Source organism: Phalacrocorax carbo, chromosome 2, assembly GCF_963921805.1.
Source record: "Phalacrocorax carbo chromosome 2, bPhaCar2.1, whole genome shotgun sequence".
In the NCBI taxonomy this organism is placed as follows: domain Eukaryota; kingdom Metazoa; phylum Chordata; class Aves; order Suliformes; family Phalacrocoracidae; genus Phalacrocorax; species Phalacrocorax carbo.
In genome coordinates this window covers 147952548-147975805 of record NC_087514.1, presented here as the reverse complement: position 1 = coordinate 147975805, position 23258 = coordinate 147952548, and the positions used below count along the sequence as shown (strand labels likewise).

At 38.3% G+C, this 23258-nt stretch overlaps 1 protein-coding gene across 1 annotated transcript in view; it reads left to right on the top strand.

Moving 5' to 3' along the window:
• PIP4K2A (phosphatidylinositol-5-phosphate 4-kinase type 2 alpha) overlaps positions 1-23258 on the top strand; it is a 117846-nt gene that overhangs the window by 43418 nt on the left and 51170 nt on the right. The window contains exons 2-3 of the mRNA XM_064444788.1: positions 21653-21750; positions 22898-22994. Coding sequence (XP_064300858.1) covers positions 21653-21750; positions 22898-22994 — 195 coding nt within the window. The remainder of the gene's footprint in view (positions 1-21652; positions 21751-22897; positions 22995-23258) is intronic.

Genomic DNA, 23258 nt, shown 5'->3' with positions numbered 1-23258 from the left:
GTGGCATGTGCTATGTCATTTGCTTATTTTTGACTGTGGTCTGACAAATTAGGCTGTCACAGTCCTGTCCCATTGGTCTCCTGAGAAAATCCCCTTCAATTTGAGGCAAACCACTGCTTGTTTAGATATAGTTGATTACTTGGCACCAGAAATAAATTAATTAAAAGCCTTGATATGGACAGAAGGATTACCACAGGGTTATGCTATGGACTGGCCAGTATGAAATACTGTACAACAGTGTAATATTCTGCTTAATTCACTGCTTGCCATTTTGCCATGTAGCCCCTATCCCACTCTTGTGCTGGCTTTGGCGCTGATGTGGCACAGTGGTGAGCCATTTCAGCCTGGTAGCTCGCTGAATGAAGAAGGTAAAACCATGGTAGCTGTTCCTGTGGCCCAGCAAGAGCAAAGCACCTGCTGGGGACTGGCTGGGGTGAGGAAGGAGAGAGGCACAGATGGGGGATGTGCCAGATGAGCTTGGGCTATTTGCAGCTCCTCACCTTAGCAAAGATAGCTGGGCAGATGATGTGCCCAGAACAACTTGTAACTCCAAAAATAGATGTCTCAGGTTGAGTGTCACGCTGATACCTTGGGTTTTACTTGTATTTTTTTTGGCTTTCTTCCTTCTTACTACTGAGTTTCTCTCTCCTTCATTTAGTTTCTTTCTACAGTTCTTGGCTTTTCTTCCTGTTAACCTGTCAATGTCAGTGGGAATTTCCATTAAGTTTCTGTAGTTTGAATGCTGCAGCCTAGGCCTTACTCCCGTGGAGGTAGGGAGGACAAACACTGAGAGTCTGAGTCACCTTTTTATTTCATTGGGTTTATGGGGCAACTCCATAGATATCAGTGCAGATACTTTTGATCCACAGCCTTTGGGATGAAAGGATAGTCAAGCCTCTGAACCTCAGCAGAAACTTAACATAATGACTGTGCATCCTGTCTGGTATTAGGAGACCTTAGTCTGCTACATTTTGGATGAGACACTCATGGCTATAGTTACGTCCAAGTCCGAAACACTAAGGGTGCCTTCAGCACTGCTGCTTGCCTGAGTACCTATCTTCACACTACAGTCAAAAGCACCTTTAGTTGGAACATCATATCTTCAAAATATCTGTCCTACATTGTACATTTCATACCATGTTAGGCTGTCTTGAAAGTGAATATTGAAATCAGCATCAACTCTATTGTGCAGAAAAAAAGTACTTTTTCTCCTACTAGATAAAACCATTGTTTTGTTCTTTCCTTTCAGTTTTAAAGGGTCTGGTTTGTTTTATCTTGAATCCAATGTCTTGGTGTGGCATTTCAAAGGGGAAGGCTACCCATGAAAAATCTGCTGTGACATTTGTTTTAATTTGTTCTGCTTTCCTTGGTTATTGCTGATTTGGCAGAAAACCAAGAGATTCTTCTGGAGGAGACCTTGATGTGCATTTAAAAAAAAGACGTCATCAAGATAATCCCCCATTCTTGAATGCCAGAAAGTGTGTGAGAGGCATCTTTCGTCTGACTGTAGACTTTTGCATACTCTTCATAATATTGCTCGCTCACCTTGATTATGTCCCCAGTCACGTATTTATATATCACACCATATATATATCTCAGTCCAAGGCTTCCTGCAGACTACAGTTTGGGAAGTGGGAGAAGAAAATCAAGGTGTATGGACTTAAATCCTGCTCTGCCCAAAGACAGAGATCTTTACTGGAGCTGTAACACTGGGAGGTGGGTGACCATGCATTGTGAACAGGACCTTCTCCTGGGATTGCTTTGGTCTTCTCAAAGCACAAACCCAGCCTCTAATGAGTGGATCACTTACACTGCACATAGAAACTATCTTTAGGACTTTATCATTGTTGCATACTTCCTTTTCTGTTAATACAGATTTCAGCTTCTGGAAGATGAGTGTGTTTTGATTTTTCCAGAAAAAGAAAACAGTGGGTATTTTTAGCACCAGCCTGCTTTCCAGGTTGCTGTTCACCACCTTGTTGCTAAATGGATCCTCATAAATGTGGCAGCAGATATTTGCCGCTGTGCCCTTTGGATATGCATGTGTTGCTTTTTGTAAGAGTTAATCTGAGTCCCCTCAAATCCTTCCTAAAGGTGTGGTTAAGCTCCTTCAGTTCATTAACCATTTCTCATAGATAATGCTCCTGCTACAAATATTTTCATTCAGACAGTGACAGATAAGAAAAGCATGGCTTCTCCTTGAATGGCAGCACACTTCGTGTTTTGTAACTGATGAACAGAAATATCTCACTAAATCAAACTTGGTGTGATTATAGGTGAAATAGCGCACCCAGGATTTTATATTTAAATTATTTGGAAGCCTTTCTAAAATTACAGTGGAAGTGGGGGTGAATTAGTACGTAAAATATAAAAGATTTCACATGGAAATTATGTATGGTAATAATTATACTAATCAAAGAATTAGAGTCACTCCACATGCAGTGGAAAGTCTTCTGGGATGGTAAAACTTCAGAAGTGAATAAATGCATTTGGTGGTATAAACGTGTTTGCTAGTTGCTTTTTCCAGTCTAGGATTATTTTGGCTAATTACTTTTTTAATCTTTTCCCTTTTATTAAAAATGGGATAATAATCTGTGGCTGCAAAGTGGTTGTGAAATACAATTTTGAAACATCTGAAAGATGTTCAGGAAATGTAATACACTGATTTAAAAAGAGAAGAGATCTCAGGCTAGTTAGTGTAAATTCAAATGTAGACTTAGGACCAGGAAGTTCTTCTGTCAATAACACTGCATATTTCATGGTGAAGTGTGTTGACAAGACACATGCTTTTATATAAAGTCACATCAAATGAAGTTTAAGAAACCAAATCTGAGGCTTTGTATTTTTTCTTTGTTCCTTCTCTTCCCCCTCCTCAGCCTGCAGTGAGCATTACTACTATTTGAAAGTGCTTCCCAGGTTCAGTTCTCCCAAGAAGAGCAGCTGCTTGCAGACCTGCTTATTGTCTTTCCAGCATTGAGGGTTTGAGTTTTTTCTCCTAGCACCTTTCTACATGCTCTTTGCTATTGGCTCACATGAGTGACTGTATATTCTCTGTGAGGGAGAACATATTTTGCATAAGAGTCAACAGTCTTTACCTTTGGTCTCAAAAATTGTTCATGCTATTTGATAGTTCTCGGTAAGTAGGTGCTTTGCAAACATTTGATTAGTGGATTGGCAAAAGAATAAGTGAAGTCCACCCTGGCTCTACAGTAGCAGGTGGCTAGAGCCAAAGTAGTTGCTCTTGGCTCCACTTGGAATTAATGCAGAGAAAGAGGTGCTTTGAGGACATTATCTTATGGCCTGTTTTAAACCCTTGGCCATGACAAGATCAGTCTGGACTCAGTTTGCTGTTGACTAGATCTCAATCATAAGTGCAGTTGAGTCTTGTGCCTCAGCTCATGTTATTTCCATAGTCAGTTGAATTTTGCTCTGTGTGAGTATTGCTGCTCTGCTTCATTAATAGTTGCAAAAACTATTTACAACTTTTGCCTTAAATCTTAAGGCAGCCTAAAGTTAAATCCTTCAATCAATGTCATCTCTGGGAAGACCAAAGCTTGCTGATGGAGGAAAGTGAAGCAAGTGAGAAATTACTTAGATGTCTGCTATGTTTCCTGTAAATCAGGAGTTATTAAAGGCTGATTTAGGTTGGGGTGGACTAAGAGAGGAGGTTAAGAGGCTAGTGACAACTTGGTATGAACACTGCATGTGCTTCTTGGTTGAGGTATAACTGAGCTGTAACAGACTCTGGCAGTTTGGAGCTTGGATTTTATTTATGCTTGTGAATGATAACTGTTTGATAGTAACTGCAACAGCAACCAGTCTGAAAGGTAAGCAGAGCTATTGAAGTGTCTCCTGGTTGTTTGGGAGGTGGGGTGTTTCTTTTATGGGAAAGAACACACATGTAAGCTGCTTTGGAAGTGCCCCCACCTCGGATAGGGAATGCCAGACTTGCTTTTGGTTCTTCTGCTTGCCAGGAAAGATTAATGTAAGCAGGGTTCTTAAGCATACAGTTCAAAAACACTTTGTTGCCATTCAGATAACTAGTAGCATAAAGAAAGAAGGCAATCTGTAACTCTTAGTAAGGTAAAAAGCAAGTTATATAAATTTCTTTGAAACACTTAAGGTTTCAGATATTTTCCTCTTTATTGTACCAAATGCTTTCAATATACTTTTAAAGTGTTAACGAAGTGGATGTGTTAAGGGTAAATTACACTTGTAATTTTCTCTAGCCTTCTGTAAAACAGTAAATAGAGTAATTTGTGAACTCAGAAACATTTTTCCTTTAAGTGCTCTCCTTTCAAAGAATCTACTAAAAAAAAAAAGCTAAGACGACCAATTGGATAAGGATGGGGTAGATGCTGTTAAAGAGCCACATAAGCATTTCAGTAATTTTACTGCAAATGTATTCTCTCTCTCTTTCCAAGTGGAGCATTAAGTCCTTCTCATGATCTGGACTTCTCACTCCTCCAGAGCACTCATTAAACCAGAATTCAAATGTCTGGTGTGCCAAGATGGCCTCAGGAGCTGGAAGAGAGATTATTGTGTTGATGTTAGTTTTAGCAACTTGCTCCTTTCTTCAGAGAAAGGAAAAAAAAACCCAAAACAAAATTAACAAAAACCACCCTTACAGCTGGTGACAGTTTGTGGGTTAGATGTTCTGAAAGGGAGATTGGACAACAGTGGTTTTAATATAATTATGACACTTTTCAGCATTTGTTCTGTCAGGCGATTCTTTTAATATCAAAATTTATACTTTCTGAAGTTCCTGTTTCCTGTCACTGGCTTTTTAATACTTTCCTTAGGCTGTAATTCTTTGACCTGTAGTAAACAAGATTGATTATTGGCTTGCAGGGTACCACAAGTCAACAGTAAATTAATCACTTAATGCTAATTTATTTACAAAAGTATTTGCCTAATACGTGTATTGTGGATTTTTAGTTTCACTGTGACAGAGTTTTCATAGGAAAGAGATCTCAATAGTAATTAGTACTACTATAGTTTGAAAACTTTTACCAAAATAAATCTCTGCAGGTAAGGCTTGCCTTCATATTCAAACCTCCATCAGAAACATCTAGCTAGCTCTTGGGAGTATAGACTTCCCCACATTGCACAGGAGTCAGAGAGCTGTTTGTTTGGCACGTAAGAAAAATCAGACCAGAAATACCTGAAAGTGGGCACCCAAAATCAGTGAGTGGAAGGTTGGCTGCTGAAGGCACAGGTGAGTCAGCCATGCTTCTAATGGGAACCAGTTTCTGACCAGCATAGCTGATAAACAGGAGCTGCTATGTGTTTTTAATTTGCTTGCAAAACCATACTCCTTCCAAAACAGCTTGTACAAATGTCTCCAGCTCATGTGAGATGAAGTAAGCAGCTACAATGGCAAAAGTGCAATTTTTTGCTGGCATAAATGAGATGTACATGGTGGTTTACTGGTGACGCTTTTTGAGTGCAGAGCTAGCTCTAACTTCATTATGACCTGGATAAAACTAACAATATCCAGATGGTGAAACAGAGTGGAATATTATGAGAATACAGCATTCTGCGTATATAATTTTCACATGTACTAAAACCTCAGAAGTAACTCAAATGTCTTTCTGGGTAGTACTTGTCCTTAATGTTACTGTTAAGGAAACTTGTCTACTTCCCATATGGGATTCATCTGAGCTAGTCATATTCATTTCTCCTTGACATGTTTTATGCCATTAATAAGTCACTGACAAACAAAACAACTTATCCTCCTCTGTAGAAGTAGATATCTCAATTCTTTGTGGATACCTATACATTGATCCCTCTAGAGGCTATGCTGTGACAGTCTATTTTCACTGCAGGTGATGCTCAGGGGCCCTTGTCTTGTAGGAAGTGCAGGATATTTCCTCTCCTAGTAGTGTACAAACAGGGAGGAACGCAATACTAGTTCTTGCTTCTAGGTCTTTCAGTCCTGGGTCTGGTAAGGACATTCACTGCTACGGTTAGAGTGATCACAGTACAACAGCATCTGTTTATCCATTGTTCAGTATCTTAACACGGATTAATACGAGGCTATTCTTAGCACTAGCAGATAGATAGTATGTTATTTTAGAACGTGTATTTATTTAGTGTTTTCTTTGATGGTATCTGTGTTAGTATTTGAGGTCACTTGAACCAGACAGGGCAGTATGAGTCATCTTTATCTCACTGAATTTACACATTGTGGTCTAAAACATTTCTTTTTACCTCCTTTTTTTCTTTTCCTGGAGTATGACCCTAGAAAAACAACATTCCTCACGTTGTGCCAAGTGCAGCTCTCCTGGAAACTGGCTTTCGTTGATCTGTCTTGCCTTCTGGGCTTATCTACTACTAGACAGTAGAAGTAGAGAGACAATACAGAAAGGCTGAAAACAAACAACAACAAAAAAATTATTACACTACTGGCAGCCTTCCTGTGTTTGAAGCCTGCAAAGAAGTCATCAGTCTAAGGAAGGAAAACAGGTGAGCATTGGAATGATAATCTTCCTAACCAAAAGCTCAGCAGAGCTTTTAGTTTCACTGCTGTTTGAATTCAGGTTTTGGAGTTTGTGGTATAAAGTTTGCTGGCTGATAAAGAGCCTATTGACAATCTGAAGGTCACACATAACCGCAACTGTAAGCCTAGGCAGAGGTAGAGCGCACTTCAGAACTCATTAATTGCTTCAGACTTTGAAGTTCTACAGACCTAGCCTTAAGTTTTCCTTTTCTCACTTAGAGTCACTGGAGTAAATGTTTTTTTTTTTCTTATATATGGGTGTCCAAGGTAGGATGCCTCTGTCTTGCATGTGATAAAAAAATGCAAAACTTGGTATGATTGAGATAGTAAATTTACCTGGGAAAACATGTAGAGACCTGAATTGGAGAATGACAATATTTTAAGACTTAAAGAAGCCTAACTGCTTTTCTTTTCAAGGATGTATACTTTTTCAGTCTTGCTGAGGCTTAGTCATGGCAGTTCTTAGCCAAACATTTGGGATTATTTAGTTTTCTTCAGTACGTATTAGCAGTAGTGCACATTCTTGCTGTGAATAGACAAAATTCTGTTTACTTAGGAATTAGAAATCTCATCCTTTGAGATTCCAAAAGGTAGCATGAGACAAAAACATGTCAAACAAGGCTCTCCTTAAACAAACCTGTAGAGCTGAGGCAGAAGACTATAGTGAACTTTAAAGCAGAAGTTTAAATTTAAATGAAACTTAAATTGAAAAGCAACTGATTTCTGTTAATATAGAACCAATTTTAATTCTGTTTTGCATTTGTATTTGAGTACTGTCTTTCTAAGCAGGAAGGTACACTGTATGCCTATCTCCTCTGAAGATTCTTGACAGTGGGCTGGCAGGCAGGAGTTTGTTTTTAATGAAGAGGTCCTCTTTTAAATCACTTTGTCAAGGTCTGTCTGATAAATTGCGAAGCAAGGCAATAAACTGGCATTCTTTTTCCTAAGTTAAATAAAACTATCTTAAATATCCTGGATCCACAAAGTGGAAAATAAGTTAATCAAAGCAATTTTTATACTTGACATCATATTTTTTAAACAAAGGAAGCATTATCTGAAGACTGATCAGCTCAACTCATGAACATGCCTTAAGATTTCAAAACTTGATCTCATCTTCCCTAATATTTCTTAATTAGGGGACCAGGAAAGGAAAACAAGTCTTTTTTGCTTTTTTGACTTCCAGTTGGTTTCCCAACTCTGAATGACCTATCTGTTTAACTCTGTTAGCTGAATGAGCAGAAATGAAGAAAATATTCTGCTTGCACCTGAAAAACAAGTTAGTTACCAAAGCTGGTTTTGCAGTTCAGCAAACTGATTAAGTACTTAAATGTTGGCAGCAAAAGCAAATGTCAAAATTGTTTTGTGTGCAGGAAGTCCAGTCATTAGTGCAGGTTACTGTTATTTCTCATTTTATGATACATTTTACAAGGTATTGAAGTTAAAGCTTCATTTAAATTTAAAAAAAAAATATATGGATGACTCTTTATTCACCTTGTAATAATCAAATCCAAGAATGTAGGCAGTGCTTCTGACTTGAGGGGTTTTAGCTCAAAAATCTGTAGTAGCCCAAACCTTTTAAGCTCCGGAACTGCATTTATCTGCTGGTTTCCCTCTCCTGCAACTTTGCAGTGAGTGGGATTGGCAAAATGGTCCTAATAAACAAAAATCCTGGTTTGAGTTGGGATTTAACTTTGGCTCATCATATGACTGACCACACACCCTTGTTAGGTCAAAAGAGGAGAAATGATGGTGCAAAAGCAGGGAAAAATGGGGAAGATCAGAAGTGTGCTGCTTCTGCGGGTGGTGTTGGCAATGCTGACTTGTTTGAAGCATGGGCCTTTGTTTTACTGAAAACACCTGTGGCTCACTGTACCTATTTCTCAAGTCCTTTCTTGTGACTAGGTAGAGGTGTCTCTCCTAGATTTCCTGAAAAACACCCCAGTATTAACTGTGCATTTTCAGTCAGAAGTTGTATAAATTCATAAATGCTTCCATAGATAAGGGGGGGATAAAATGCAAGAAAAAAGCCTGAGCTTACAAGCCTGAAGTAGATACTTTTAATCCATCCTAGTTTTTTTATTTTTCCTGATAGTGGAAAAACAACAGGCATGTTCCTTCCTTTGCATGTGCGCTTCCCTCTGACTCCTCATGGCTTAGACGGCCACCACCTTACCTTTCAGCCGCTCTGCCTTTCTGCCACTGTAGAAATGAATTAACAGTTGAGTTTAATGGCTGCCCTGTATGCAGGAAGTCTAGTCATTCATGCAGGTTACTGTTATTTCTCATTTTATGATGCATTTTACAAGGTATGGCAGCTTTTGGTCTCAGTCTCCATGAGAAAAATGGCAATAGCTTTTACTGTGAGTTTCTCTTTAAAAAAAAAAAAAGCACTTTTCCAGTTCTTCAGGCTTGCATTCAAATTAAAACTAAGGGCAGTGTTTCCTTTTTAACATTGTTCTTTTCAAAAAATATTTCTTAGTAAGACAAAATGGAAAAATGAGTGTGTGTGTGCAGAGGAATGTGGAGGGCATAAGGGTGCACATTCCAGATCGCCTGTGCTGGTGTGGTGATGCAAAGCAGCTGCGAGTCAAGTTAACTGGTCCTTGTACTGCACAGGCAGCCTGCTCATGGCTCTGGTCCCAAAAATACTACTTGCTTTGATACTACATAGCTTCAGATCTTCAAAAATGCAATGCTGTGCTCACTGTGGGTGCATTATCCAGAACTCTTAAACTTATTAAAACTTCTTAAAATTTGCATTGGATAATTTTCTATATTAGGATTAGTGTTAATGGTTGAAAACGCGTATTGGTAGCTCAGGGCTTTTTAAAATTATTTTTAATTTATATGTGTACGTGTGTAAAATATGCATCTTTTCATTAATTTCTTGCTTAAGGGATAAATTAAACCTGTTCAATGCTTTTAATTTGGATTTTAAAGTGTGGAAATAATAAAGATAGCTTTCCTTTCTCATACTATTCATCAGAAATATATAACCTGAGTCAAATGTCAGTGATGAGAGAGTTTCTGTGGGCTGGTTCTGCTTTCTAAGTCTTGGAAATGTGATTCTGGAGTCCAGGAGATGAAATGAGTGTTAGCTGATCAAATACTGGCATCAACCACCTAATCATGGGAAAATACTTTTTGACTGGGTTTGAAACAATATTACCATGGATAGTGTGGTAGAAACTACGACCAAAAATTTCTTTTCTTTACAGTTTGTTTTAGTCTTTACAGTAAAAGTGATGTTTTGTTGTTGCTGTGTTTACTGAATGAAGAAGTTTGGTAATTTCTGTTTGATCTCCCCTCAGAGGCACTGCGACACCAGTGCATGTTCAGATTAACGGCGCTAAACCCACTGGAGTTGCTTTTTATTTGTGGGCTATGACAAATATAAATAGAAACTGGATTTATGTCCTCTTGCCTATTGAATGTGTCCTGTTGTACCCCTAAGCTCGTGAAATCCTCCAGTAACAAAAGTCTGACCCATAAACTGAGGAAAAGGGTCGTGCAATTATTACATTTCTTTTAACAAATTATATTTTATTTCACATCAAGGGATAAAAAAAGTTTACTGTGAGTTGTTTAACTATTTTAACTTCCAATTTAATTGGACTAGGAGGGTGAGGGGGACTCAAGAGTCAACGAGCTGCTGGCAGCTCAGCTGTGCCCTCCCCTCACAATGCTCTTCTGCGAGGCTGGGAAGGCTTTCTGGGGTCATGATGTACCAGGCATTTTAAATAAAATTTAAATTTAAATAGTCAGCCTGCAGCAAAATGAACATTGCAGGTGTTATATCTGAGCAGTTAATATCCCACAAGTAATGATAATAAATCCATGAAATTTTCTATATAGTGTTACTGCCAAAATAAATTGGGATTCTACATGGGAAAAGGATATCCAGAGCAGAAGCAAAACCTGGCTCATTGTAAACACACAGTGATACTTTCTTTCCCAAATACTGAACTACTGGCACATAATGTATGGCACGAGTAGCAAGAAGCTGCACAGTGTGTGTATATATATACACACCATTCACAACCAGTATATTCATCCATATATATTTGTCCATATATTAATATTCAATATATTAATCCAGATATATGTCTCCATATATATGGATGAATGTGTATTTTTAATAAGTCTGTCAGAAGGGGAGAGTAATGCATGTTTAGAAACCATATTTGAGAGAACAAAGATTCCTGCCTCTATGACCACAGAAGAGGTGGACAGGACAGTGCAAAAACAGCGCTTTAGCAATCCCAAATGGCTGTTCTGAAGTTGCCAGCCCACTTGGGCTCTTTTTTGTTTCCTTGGGCCTTAAGGCCTTTCACATCTCTTCCTAGGAGCTGTTATTCTATCCTAACAGACAACAAATCTCAGCCAGTATGGGTTTATGAAAGGGAGGTCCTGCCTCACTAACCTGGTCTCCTTCTGTGATAAGGTGACCTGTTTAGTGGATGAGGGGAAGGCTGTGGATGTTGTCTACGTGGACTTTAGTAAGGCCTTTGACACTGTCTCCCACAGCATTCTCCTGCAGAAGCTCGCTGCTCACGGCTTGGACAAGTGCCTCTGTGCTGGGTTAAAAACTGGCTGGGCAGCCAAGCCCAGAGAGTGGTGGTGAATGGAGTCAAATCCAGTTGGTGGCCAGTCATGAACGGTGTTCCCCAGGGCTCAGTGTTGGGGCCAGTCCTGTTCAATATCTTCACTGATGATCTGGATGAGGGGATTGAGTGCACCCTCAGTAAGTTTGCAGGTGACACCAAGCTGGGTGGAAGTGTCGATCTGCTGGAAGGCAGGAAGGCCCTACAGAGGGACCTGGACAGGCTGGATCGTTGGGTCGGAGCCAACGGTATGAGATTCAACAAGGCCAAGTGTCAGGTCCTGTACTTGGGTCACAACAACCCCATGCAACGCTACAGGCTTGGGGAGGAGTGGCTGGAGAGCTACCTGGGGGTGTTGGTTGACAGCTGCCTGAACATGAGCCGGCAGTGTGCCCAGGTGGCCAAGAAGGCCAATGGCATCCTGGCTTGTATCAGGAATAGTGTGGCCAGCAGGATCGGGGAGGTGATGGTGCCCCTGTACTCGGCACTGGTGAGGCCACACCAGGAGTACCGTGTTCAGTTTTGGGCCCCTCACTACAAGGAGGACATCGAGGTGCTGGAGCGTGTCCAGAGAAGCGCAACGAAGCTGGTGAAAGGTCTAGAGAACAAGTCTTATGAGGAGTGACTGAGGGAACTGGGGTTGTTTAGCCTGGAGAAGAGGAGGCTGAGGGGAGACCTTATCGCTCTCTACAACTACCTGGAAGGAGGCTGTAGCAAGGTGAGGGTCGGATTCTTCGCCCTAGTAACAAGCGATAGGACGGGAGGAAATGGCCTCAAGCCGCACCAGGGGCAGTTTACGTTGGATATTAGGAAAAACTTCTTCACCAACGGGTTGTCAAGCATTGGAACAGGCTGCCCAGGGAGGTTGTTGGGTCTCCATCTCCGAAGGTATTTAGAAGAAGGGTAGATGTGGTGCTTGAGGATATGGTTTAGTGGTAGACTTGGCAGTGATAGGTTAGCGGTTGGAGTTGATGATCTTAAGGGTCTTTTCCAACCTTAACAATTGTATGATTCTAAATTCTGTATTTGCTCTGACAGCATTTTTATAAATGGAGCTTCATGTGGCAAAAAAGTCTGGATGGCACCCTGATAGTGTCTGGAAGACTGGTAACCCTCCCAGGTGACTACAGACCTGTTAGCCCTGACCTCAGGCATTGCACTACTTTGAAGCAAAAAATTGTGTGGTAAATGCAAGAGGAACACAGTGCAACCAGGGTGCATCAGGGAGATAAACAAAGGGATTTCTCTAAATCAAGGAGATGCATTCCTTATGCATTTGGGCTTGTAGTACAATATTTAGCATGTCTACTTGTCCTGGAGAATGTAGATTGAGAGCTAAAAAGAAGTTTTACCTGAAAGCTGACGCTGGCAGAGCAAGTTCTGTACGCTGTGCACTCTGATTACTGTCTATGGTCCATGTTACCAAGAACTGTTGTACTGCTTTATGGAACAGTTAAATACTTGTAGTATGACCTTTGTGTACTTGCTTCTGCTGTCACTTGTGTTCAGTTAATTACCTTCATAAATTAGATTTATATAATGCAAATGGTATTGCTTTTTTTCATTTTTTTCAGAAAATTTGCCTCATGGCTTCACCCTTCAGCTAATCTATAAGTCAGAAATGGCCAGAAGGAATCATGTTTTAATGTTATCTTTTCACAAGCCAACAGTTTCCTGAATAACGTATTTGTGATGTTGGAATGTATGACAGCATGTTAAAGTGTGTTACCAAAAAGCCTATTCACAAGTTGGTCTTTCTTCTCCTTAATAATTAATTGTAACAATAATCATGTGAAATACATTACCTTCATTATGCTAGTGTAGAAATAACCAAAACATTTGGCTTTTCTACATTTGTTATTGCTTCTGAACAATAATGAAGCCCATCTGATGCCTTAAATTGTTGCTTTGTGGCATTTATTCTGCAGCCGTCCCAGTTTGTCATTCTTAGGCAGGATGCTCTTAAAGCCTTTCTCTTTATTAAGCAGCTGAGTTGCATGTGTTACATGTGAAATGGTTCCTTAGGTTTCATTTCCCATTATACTTTGCTTTTCTTTGTTGAAAAGCATTTTTCTATTGAATTTCGTTTTGCTGTTATAGCATTCAGGTAAGGCTCTACAGCATCTCCATATTTGTTCAACTGCTTACTGGAGTTTTATGTTTAACTGCATGAATTCATTTTTCCTGTTCAGAAAATTTTCACTTGAAAGATATGAACTTAAAAGCTGTTATGAAAGATGAGCATTATTTAAGACTCCTTTAAGTCTTTTCTGTTTGTTTGGTCAGTTGGGTGGTTTTCTGAGTCTGAGTAACATGATTCATGGAATATAAGTGTAACTTTATTTCATTTTGTTCCTGCTTGTTGAGCTCTTATTCCGGAATCCACAAAAGATCCTTTAGAAAATCAGCAGAACATCTATCTGAGAGTTGTGTATTACTTTGTATATAGAATTGAACTTATTTTCCTTAAACATTTCCCTATGTCATAAATAAAATACTTGTTGCCTCCTAGCACTCTTTTTAGGTATTCTCATGTGCAACTTTCATGACAAAGCCAAGTGAACTGAAGTTTCTGTTGCCAGATAGGCATTTTTTTCTTTAATTAGAAAAATATAGACCAATTGCTATCAGACCTTGTGATAAGTGTTTGTTTTAAATTAGTATTTCAAACCGTAACTGAAGATACCTATTGCTATGAAAGATTGACTTAAAGTATATTGACTTCCCAGCGTACAAATTGAAGTTAAAAAAGATGACTCGAGATATTTCTGCTCAAAAAATAGAATGTTCTTTTATCAATTTTGTGGCAAGCCCACTAGCTTGGAAATTGTTGTCTGAGCTGTCTGCCTTGTCTTTTCTTATTAACCATTATATTAGCAAACAAGAATGAGCTCACGTGTATTGTGTGCATCAACTCACCCATATCTGAAGGACTGTCATTGCTTTACAGCTTCCTTTTGGACTGAGACTGCACTTTATTTTTGTGTGCCATTTGCTACTCAAACTGTTTTGCATGTCAAAAATCTCCACTACAAATAAGTCACGTTTCTATTACTCTATTTTCCATGTCATTGATGTGTGCTAGTATCTTTGTACACACTATTGCATTTGTCCTAGCTTTTTAGGAGAAAGGGGGATTATCATCATAGGCATTATATCTGAGCTGCTTAATTTATATTTGGTCTTTGATTATTTGGCGCATTATGAAGTGTTAATTTTTGCACTCATTGAAAGGTGTAAGCAGATTCACAGGAAGCTTAACCAAATCTGTATAAATGTGGATAAATGTGGCTTTACTTTTGACAATATACAGCAGATGTTCTGGATTTTCAAGTCTCTTGGACATTTGCAGTCTAGAAAGACTTGAAAACTTAAAATCATATTCCCTTTACAAATGTTCTGGTGCTTTGTTGTAGGTTCTTTAAACACTGGCACTCCAAATTCTCTGAACAGGAGTGATAACAAGCTATAAAATCCTTCATTTGGATTCGGGGCCCTGATATTCCAAATTTAAAGATAAACACCAAGAAATAAATGTTCTTCAAAACCATTTTTTCCTCTGTTTTGGGACTGTATTTGGTACCTCACAATATCCTGTTTGGAGCTTTCTTGGGTATGTCACAATATTGTTTTCCACGTGAATGCATGTACTACAGACCTTCCGTCCTCAAAGATAGTCTTGTACTGTTGAAAACATCAACCATAAAGTCTCATTAAAACATCTGGGGTTTGCTGTGAAATTTTTTGCTTTTAATTCAAAGTCAGACCATAAGACTTCAGAAAAGTTTTGCTACTTTTCTGATAAAAAGTAAGTTAATTGTGTTCATTTCTCAGAATTTCTAAATCCATGAAGTATATTTAATATATTTGTAAAGTATTTCAGATATTCTGTGTTTAGTATTTGGGAAAAAGTGTGTCCTTCTGCATTAAGGTAATTTGAAAAACATTTGGTTCAATCGGGCCTACTTTTCTAGCATTAGATTATTGAATTTCATTGAAAGCCAACATTCTAATGACAGGTATCACCTGAACTGTGAAATCATGAAGCTGCTCTAGTAATTCCCAATGGATGTTTTGAGACATGTAGAACTCCAACTTCTATTATTCTGGCAGCTAGGTGGGCTTTTATGTTTGAGTTTGTCTCTCCCCATATACATTAAATTTTAAATGATCCTAAAAACTCAGAAAATTGAATACTTTACCCCGTGTTTTTCTTAGTCATATAATTGCTTTAATTTTAGGACTTGTTTCTGAATAGGAAACTAGAAATTACTTATATAGAAGTCTCCTATGCCATTTAAACTCCTAGCACATTGTGTAGTTAATAAAAAGTCTGAGTAGATATATTTTACCTTATGCTTTTAGGATGGAAAAGAGAGATGAATTTTTGTGATTGAAATGATGAAAACCTCATTTAAAACAAATTAAGGAGTGTTTTGCTGAACTGATTTATTTCTCTACAGCAGAACTTAGCTTAACCTTTTATTTCTTTTGCAAGAATGGCTTTGAGTGTAATTTAAACTGTCAAATGACATTTATCAAATGATGGTTTTACCCTGTAACAGGCAAATGTCTTCCACAAAATTGATTAGCTGCTGACCTCATCCACCCTTTTCAGACCCTTCAAGGTAGATTTCAGAGAGTTGTAAAATAATCACTTCGCTTTCAGCTTATACTTCAACACAAGGCGTTTACTGTCCCAGTAGCGATACTGCAGCTTGTTCCACATCTGGGATGGAGAGGATGTAAATGCCTGCCTATAGCACTGCCTGTCACCACTGGCCCATTGTGCTTTAAGGTAAACCTTTACTGCTTACAAAATAGGAACAGCTTTGGAAATGGCTTTTTACGGGATAATATAAAGAATAAGATCAAGAAACTTTACCTCCTAGATGATTGTGCTGTAGCAATCAGGAAAATACTCTGATAAGACCTACAAGCGTGTTCAGTGATCAAGAAGGTGCCGGAAGAATAAAGGATAATAGTCTCCTAACTGTGAAATTTTATACTCTGGTTTTCCTCCGTTGCATTCTTGTTATCCAGCCTTGTTTTGCAAGAGCAATCCATTAGAAGCCCATAGGCTTGCTTTCATAAGCATTAACCTACCAGTAAATGAATTAACTGTGTCTTGGAAGAAGTCTGTGGCCCTGTCAAAATGGTGTTTCCATGTCTGAACGAAAACTACTGTCGGATATTTTTTCTCTTCAGAGTTCAGTGCAGGTTTCCTTGCCAAAGAAGAAACTGAGATGCAGAAAGTAAACCATGAACATAAAAATGTCAGAACTGCTGGTGGTGTTAAAAGTTCAATTCTATTTTTAGACCTCAATAACTTCTTTCTTCCAAAGTCTCTTCCACTCCCACTTCTTCCAAAATCTGTGTTTAAAAATACACAAATCCATGAAAAATGCACTTGACTTTCTCTGAGTAACAAGCCAGTGGTAGCTTGTTTGTCTCCGCAGATCAGGCTGTTGTGAATTGGCTTTCAGTTCAGAGAGTTGGGAGATAAAGAGCTGATAAGAAAGTAGCACTTCAGCCCCATCCCAACATCAGGAGGAGCAGGGATTTTCCCATGTGTGAAACTGCCAAGATCCGTAACTGCAACTGAGATGTTTTATCAAGCCGTTCAGTGTGAAAATGCTCTATCCCTCCCTAGGTTCAGCCAGCAAGTCTGACTGGCTGATATGTTAAATTAAAAGGAAATGGTATTTATGCTGTATATTAAAGCTGAGATATTAAGTACAAGAAACCATATACAGAATGAAGGCTTTAAATAGGAAGAGAGTTTCAAAAGGAACCACTAGGCATTTCTGAGTAGTCTGCATGTGATTTGTGATGTGCCTGGGATGAAATTTTGGACATTGTACATGGCTTCTTCAATTTTGTATGGGGTTTTTTGTTTTTTGTTTTTGGTTTTAATGAATAATACCAGCTGTAATGTGTTACACGGGTTCCTTCCTGCAGCACTGTAGTGATAGGCATCAGCTTGTATCTGCTGGAGAACGGGATCATTGTTCTGGCTCCTCCAGCTAAACATGCAATATATGCAGTAAATTGCCTTTATTATATGCTGCTTAAATATCTCATTGTCTGCTTTGCATACAAGCAATTTATTGCTGCTTATGTTCTGACAGAATGAAAACTAATGTTTAATTATGCATTGCCCTAGTAATGTGGTGTTTAGGGTGAATGTATCTGAATTAAATAAGGGCCATTAATAATGCCTAACAATTTATGATATATTCATTGCTTGATTTCAAATCATATAAATTAGAGAAGCTTATTTGAAATGTCACCAATATAAGATGGCTTTGTGGGAACACCTCTCTGTGTGCTAATTTCAGAATCATTACCAGCTGAGTCTTACTATTTATTCAATGTCCAGTAGGCTTTTATTATTCCCTTATTTGCAGTTTAATTACAACCTCTGTTTTCCTGACAGTGTGAATTCAATCCTAAACCTGCAGGAACAAAATGAGTTGCAATCAGTTGGTTTTTGCCTGAAAGCCTCCTTTTGCTTCGGCCCCCTCCCACCTGCCATGACTGAGCCACAGCTCCGAGCAGATCCCTACTGCCACCATTTTTTGTACCATGTGTTTAAAGGGGTGATGCCAGTCTCACGCATTTAAAATTGTTCTTCCTTAAAGTTCCGAAGTCATGAGGGATGTCTCCATCTCACATAACACCTAGTTTTATACCAATATCATGGAAGGTATTTGAAAATACCTTCCCTTTTTAAGTTTCTGGGTCACTTGTTAATGTGTGCATGAGTTTACAAATGTTACTAATAGACATGAGGTACTTATACATAATATGCATGGTTACTGTGCAACTAAAATCTTAGTCATTCATATTAAATAATCCATTCTCTAAGGCTATTATATGGGATTTAAATTCCTCAAAGATATAGTAACCATTGTCTATCAAATAACAAGACAAACTGCAGCAAAATTTTGTGTTGGCAGTAACAAATCAGGGCAGTGAAAATATGTACATTGCAGGACTAAAAACTTTCTTTCTCGGTATGATGCATGTGGTGTTTATTGTAGAGATGCTACAATGTTGGTTCTCTTAGAAGTAATTGTAATTAAATTAATGTTTGATCCTGAGACCTCAGCAGCCAGTCAGTCCTCTGTCCAGTGAGGTCTTTCTGCTTCATTTTTGTCATGATTATCTCTTGTGGGAAATTATTTCTTGTTCATGATTTTGTTACATTCAGAAGCACTCCTTAGAGGAAAATAGATATTTCTTATTTTTAATGTAATTATTATAGCTATTGTAACACTGTTTCTATTGTAATTGGGAATACTGGACTTTCATCCTCACAGTCACATTTCATTTGCTATAGCTAAGGGAGCTAGCTGTATTTAATGGGTAGCATGAAGAGATGCACATAATACTTGGTGAAGGTATCACATGCATCTTAAAATTTTGTCATGCTTGACTTTCAAATACAGAAAAAGAAGGGAAATTTTCATCTAAGATGGACTGGGAGGCTCAAAATGTCGTCTTCCTGTTTCATATTTAGTGTCTTTCAGATGTGACTGTTTCTTTACACGGTGATGGCGAAGTAGAGACTCGATCCCTCTGACCTTTCCCCCTTTTCTTTTAGCTTTTCAAGAACTGTTTGTGGGGGAGTTCTGGATATTGTTTCTTCTCCCTTCCCCCCACAATGTGGTTCTAGTTTCCACCAAGATCTAATGACGTGGGTATTCCTTTCTGTTTTGTGTGCACTTTCCAATCTGGCCTCATCAAATCTGTCCAAAAAATGTAGTATTTTGCAAAGAACCAGACCTTATACTTGAAAGGTTTAAATTAATTAATGGCCTGTGCTGATGGGACATGCCATTACTCAGCTGGTGTGCTATACCAAAGGTCATTTCTACTGTGTTCATCACCTGCCTTTTTTTACCCTCTCCTGCCAGAGAGAAATTCCCGAAAATATTAGAGAAATTGCTTTTACACACCTCAGACTTGAATGAGTCTCAAACATGGATATATGTCCTCCCCACCCCCCTCAAACCCAACCCTCTCCTCCTTCCCACCCCCACCCCCCCTCCCCCCAAAAAAACCAAACCAAAAACCTTCTGTTAGCCTGCATTTTCTGCTGGATTCGATTGGGGGGTGGGAGGGTGTACGTTCATATCTTGTAGGGCACTTCCTGGGAGACTTATTTTTGAATTTTTGTTTAGAATAAAAGAATCTCTAAAGTATGCATATACAAGGACATTTGGCTGTTAATCCGCTCTGTAGATGACATTTGTAAGGCCTACAGGCACAATTAAAACTGCCATTATAGCACAAATTTAAATATTCACAGCATAGGTGTGTATCCAGGTGGGTGGGTGTATCCATAGGATGGATGTATCCAGGGAAACTTTACACCTGTAAATTAAGAAAACTGAATGCATGTGAAAATTCAATCAATATAGTTTTGATAAGCTAAAATCCAAATTTTCAAGCAAACTTGCAAATTGTAGATGGGTCATTTGAAGAGGTGTGAATTCAGTATTACTGACAGTATTCAATGGAAGATATTCTTGGGGTCACTTCTGGCTAGAATGGAAATGCTTGTAGGTCTGTTATCCCTATTTCAAAAGTAGAATTTGTTGTACAATCTGGCAGCCTGAGAGAAGGTAATTCCATATAAGCAAATGTTAAGTTTCATATCTCTGCATTATAGATCTACTTGTCTCTAGTTTTATTTGTACAACAGCTATGCTAGTTCTGCAGGCTCATGAATCTGCCCTGTGCTTTCAGGGCAAGACTGATATACGGTGGTATCAACTGTGGTAAAGAGCATGTATGTTAGATGTAGTGATTTTCAATCAATGTTTTGTTATTTTATGTCGTATTTAATGAGGTGTCAGTATGATTTATTAGGTTTGTGCAGCTGTGTTTTCAAAGACTTACTGGGGTTTCTTCTCTCTCTCCCTTTGGAAGGAGGAAAGAGCATTCTCCCTAGAACTCCAAGGAGCAGAGCACATTCAGCCTGTCCCAAACATCTTTCTATTTCCTTTCCTCATTCTGCTATATAACTGCCATGCCTCTATCTAGAGCTTTTCAGGCATTTCCAAAGCAGCATTCTCTAAAGTAAATTCAATAGATTTTGTAGGTTTTCATGTGGGCTGCAGGGATCTGAATAATAAAAATGAGACATGGCGGGGAACATTACTGAGACTTGAAAGTACTAAAAGGTGATGAGGCCATCTAACCTGCCTGCTTGTGTTGGTTGCTTTCCTCTGTTTAAGAGCTAAAAGGCTCCTCACTGTTTTCTTATTTTGTTTAACTTCAGTTCTGCAAAATGTCATACTTGCGCTTGAGTGCGGTTTTTTTCCTCCCAATATTTATAGCCTAAAGCTGCTTCAGTGGAGGTTTCTCCAAAAGTCTCTGTTAGGCAGGATAGCATTTACAGGCAACTAACAGCTTCCTAACTGGAAAACAGTATTGGATAAATAGTGTTAAGAGCAGAGGATCACCCCTATATTGCTATATCCACCCCTCAGCGTGCGTTTGTATTCTCGTAGAGTGAATTTTCCCCCTAAACTCTGTAGAAAACTGCTGAAGCAAAATGTGTTCTGCATGAGCAAAAATATTTGACTGGGTAAATTGAGATGCATGACCAGGATGTAGAGCACTGTAAGAACATAGGTAAAATGTATGTCGTGGGTATTTGATGACTGTTGTTGTAATGGGTATCTTGTTTGTGATTTGAAAGCACCATTGCAGGCTTATAATTATCTGTTTATCATGTTTTAGTTAAAATTTACTAAAGTAAATGCAATAATAAAAACATGCCTACAAACTAGGTAAGGGTAAAGTTGTCCACACTTTATCATAAAGGTATAGCCAGAAGTGGATTTCAAATATGTATGAAAAATCCTAATTTTGAGAAGACTGACAATACTTATTTCAAAACTAGAAAGACTAGGTGATCCCCATAAATGTAACAAAATAAGGACAGCCTAAGAACTTGCTTATGCACCTATTTCTAAGCAAAAAATTTTGCTGTTTAAATAGTTTTTCCAACTTGAACAATGCCTGAATGCTGTGACTTGCAAAAACTCGGCTGAGGTCTGCACTATTGGAAGAAACAAGCCTCTGCTTATTGAGCCCAAATTGTGTGCATTCACATGTACAGACACAGACATATAAAACTAGCTTGTAATCTGCAAAGGTGAATAGTTGCTTGAAATACAGAATTTGAGTTATCTTTGGAGAGTGTAGCTCAGCTGATGAAACAAGAACAGTGTGTTGGAATTAAAGACTGTTCTGCTGGCATCCTCATTGACCTTCCATAAAAAGTGCACTCCAGGTGTGCTTTGAAGCACTTTTTTCCTGAAACTAGTATAAATATGGAATGCTGCTTCTTCTTTTCCAAGGTGTCTATCTTGTGATTGCATCTAATCTGGAAAGAATAAATCTGCTTTTGCATTCTTCTTTTACTTACATGCACAAGAAATAGTGGACTGAATGACTTCTCATAATTAAGACACATGCAGCATCTTTGCAAAGACATCAGCAACTAAATGTATTCTTTTTTCTGTAGATCAATGAACTGAGCCATGTTCAAATCCCTGTTATGTTGATGCCAGATGATTTCAAAGCATACTCAAAGATAAAGGTGGACAATCACCTTTTCAACAAGTAAGTACAAGCAACAATTCTTTGCAGAAGTGGATAATGGCAGTTATATTTTTATGAATACCATGAACTCTGTTATTTTTCACTTGATGGGACTGAAGTTTTGACGATTAAGTTAATCCTGCAATAAACATAACCATCTGTGCTGTTCTGAAAAGCAACAGCAGGGGTTGCTGGGTAGTATTTTTTCTTCATATGATATATTATTGCCTTATGTGTATCTTACATATTGAAGGTGATCCTTTCTTGGTCTGATTATGGCTGATACAAGCATTTATTTGGGTATTTTTAAAAACAAATTCATGTGCATGTATTAAGTGAAATATTGGAACAAGAATGAGAATTTAAGGCATATATAAAAGCTGACTCATGTTCAGCTTTTTATAATCCATAATATGAAATCATATTAGTCGTATAGATGTTCCAAAAGTGTTAAGATCATTTCATGTAATACCTGTCTTTTAAAAATACAGTGCATTATGAGCAGCGTGTACAGACTTACAAAACTGTTAATGCTGTTTTGTATATAACCTGAACTTTATTCAAGAATATATTTGGAAAAAGGAAGAATTCTGCTACTTTGGGTCTTCTGTTCTGTGGCAAAGGTCAAAATAACTTCTCACATGTAAGTCTGAAATTAACAGGAGGATATTAAAATTAGCCCTGTACTTAATGAGTCCAATTTTCTTGAAGCTTTGGCTCTGTCAGTACTTTCTGATGACAGAGATGGTATAGTAATTCTTGTGTAATCCAATCTAAGATTTCACCTCTGAAGTAATTTTAGGGCAATGGGAAAAGATTGTTTTCTGCTTTTGAGTCCAGGTTCCAAAGCTATCAAAATATGTTTGTGTATAGTTGTGTATTCCATCCATTTACGTTGTAGCTTGTTAGAGACGTATAAATTCATTAAATAACTTAATAATTATTAAACATTTTAATAAATTTACTAAACATGGTAAAGAAAAAAAACTACAGTGTGACCCAAATCTCATTGAGTAAAAGAAAGCATTAGAAGAGAGATTGTCAATCCTCTTCTTCGTATGAACAGAATTGAGACATTCTCAAAATACTACTAATACTCAGTAACTCATAAGAGTTACTTATTGCATATGCAGGTTAACGAAGTTGATTTGGTTTTCTGTTCTTCCAGAGAAAACATGCCAAGTCATTTCAAATTTAAGGAATATTGTCCAATGGTTTTCCGTAATCTGAGAGAGAGGTTTGGAATTGATGATCAAGACTTTCAGGTAAGTTTGCTTTCAAAACGCCTAAACTGGGGATGTGTACAGATTTTAAAGCTTAGTAGTGTTGCGGTTGTGAACAAACAGGCCAGTGTGCTGAAGTAAAGTTTTTTTTCATAAGTTGGAGGAAAACTAAAAGAAAAGGACGATGTTCTTTCTACTCCTTCCCCCACCTGCAAGCAGAACACTTCTGTTTTACCTCTTTGCCTGCCCTTGCTGTCTTCTGGTTCCTACCCTTCTATCTTTAGTTGTCCTTGTTTCCCATTAGAG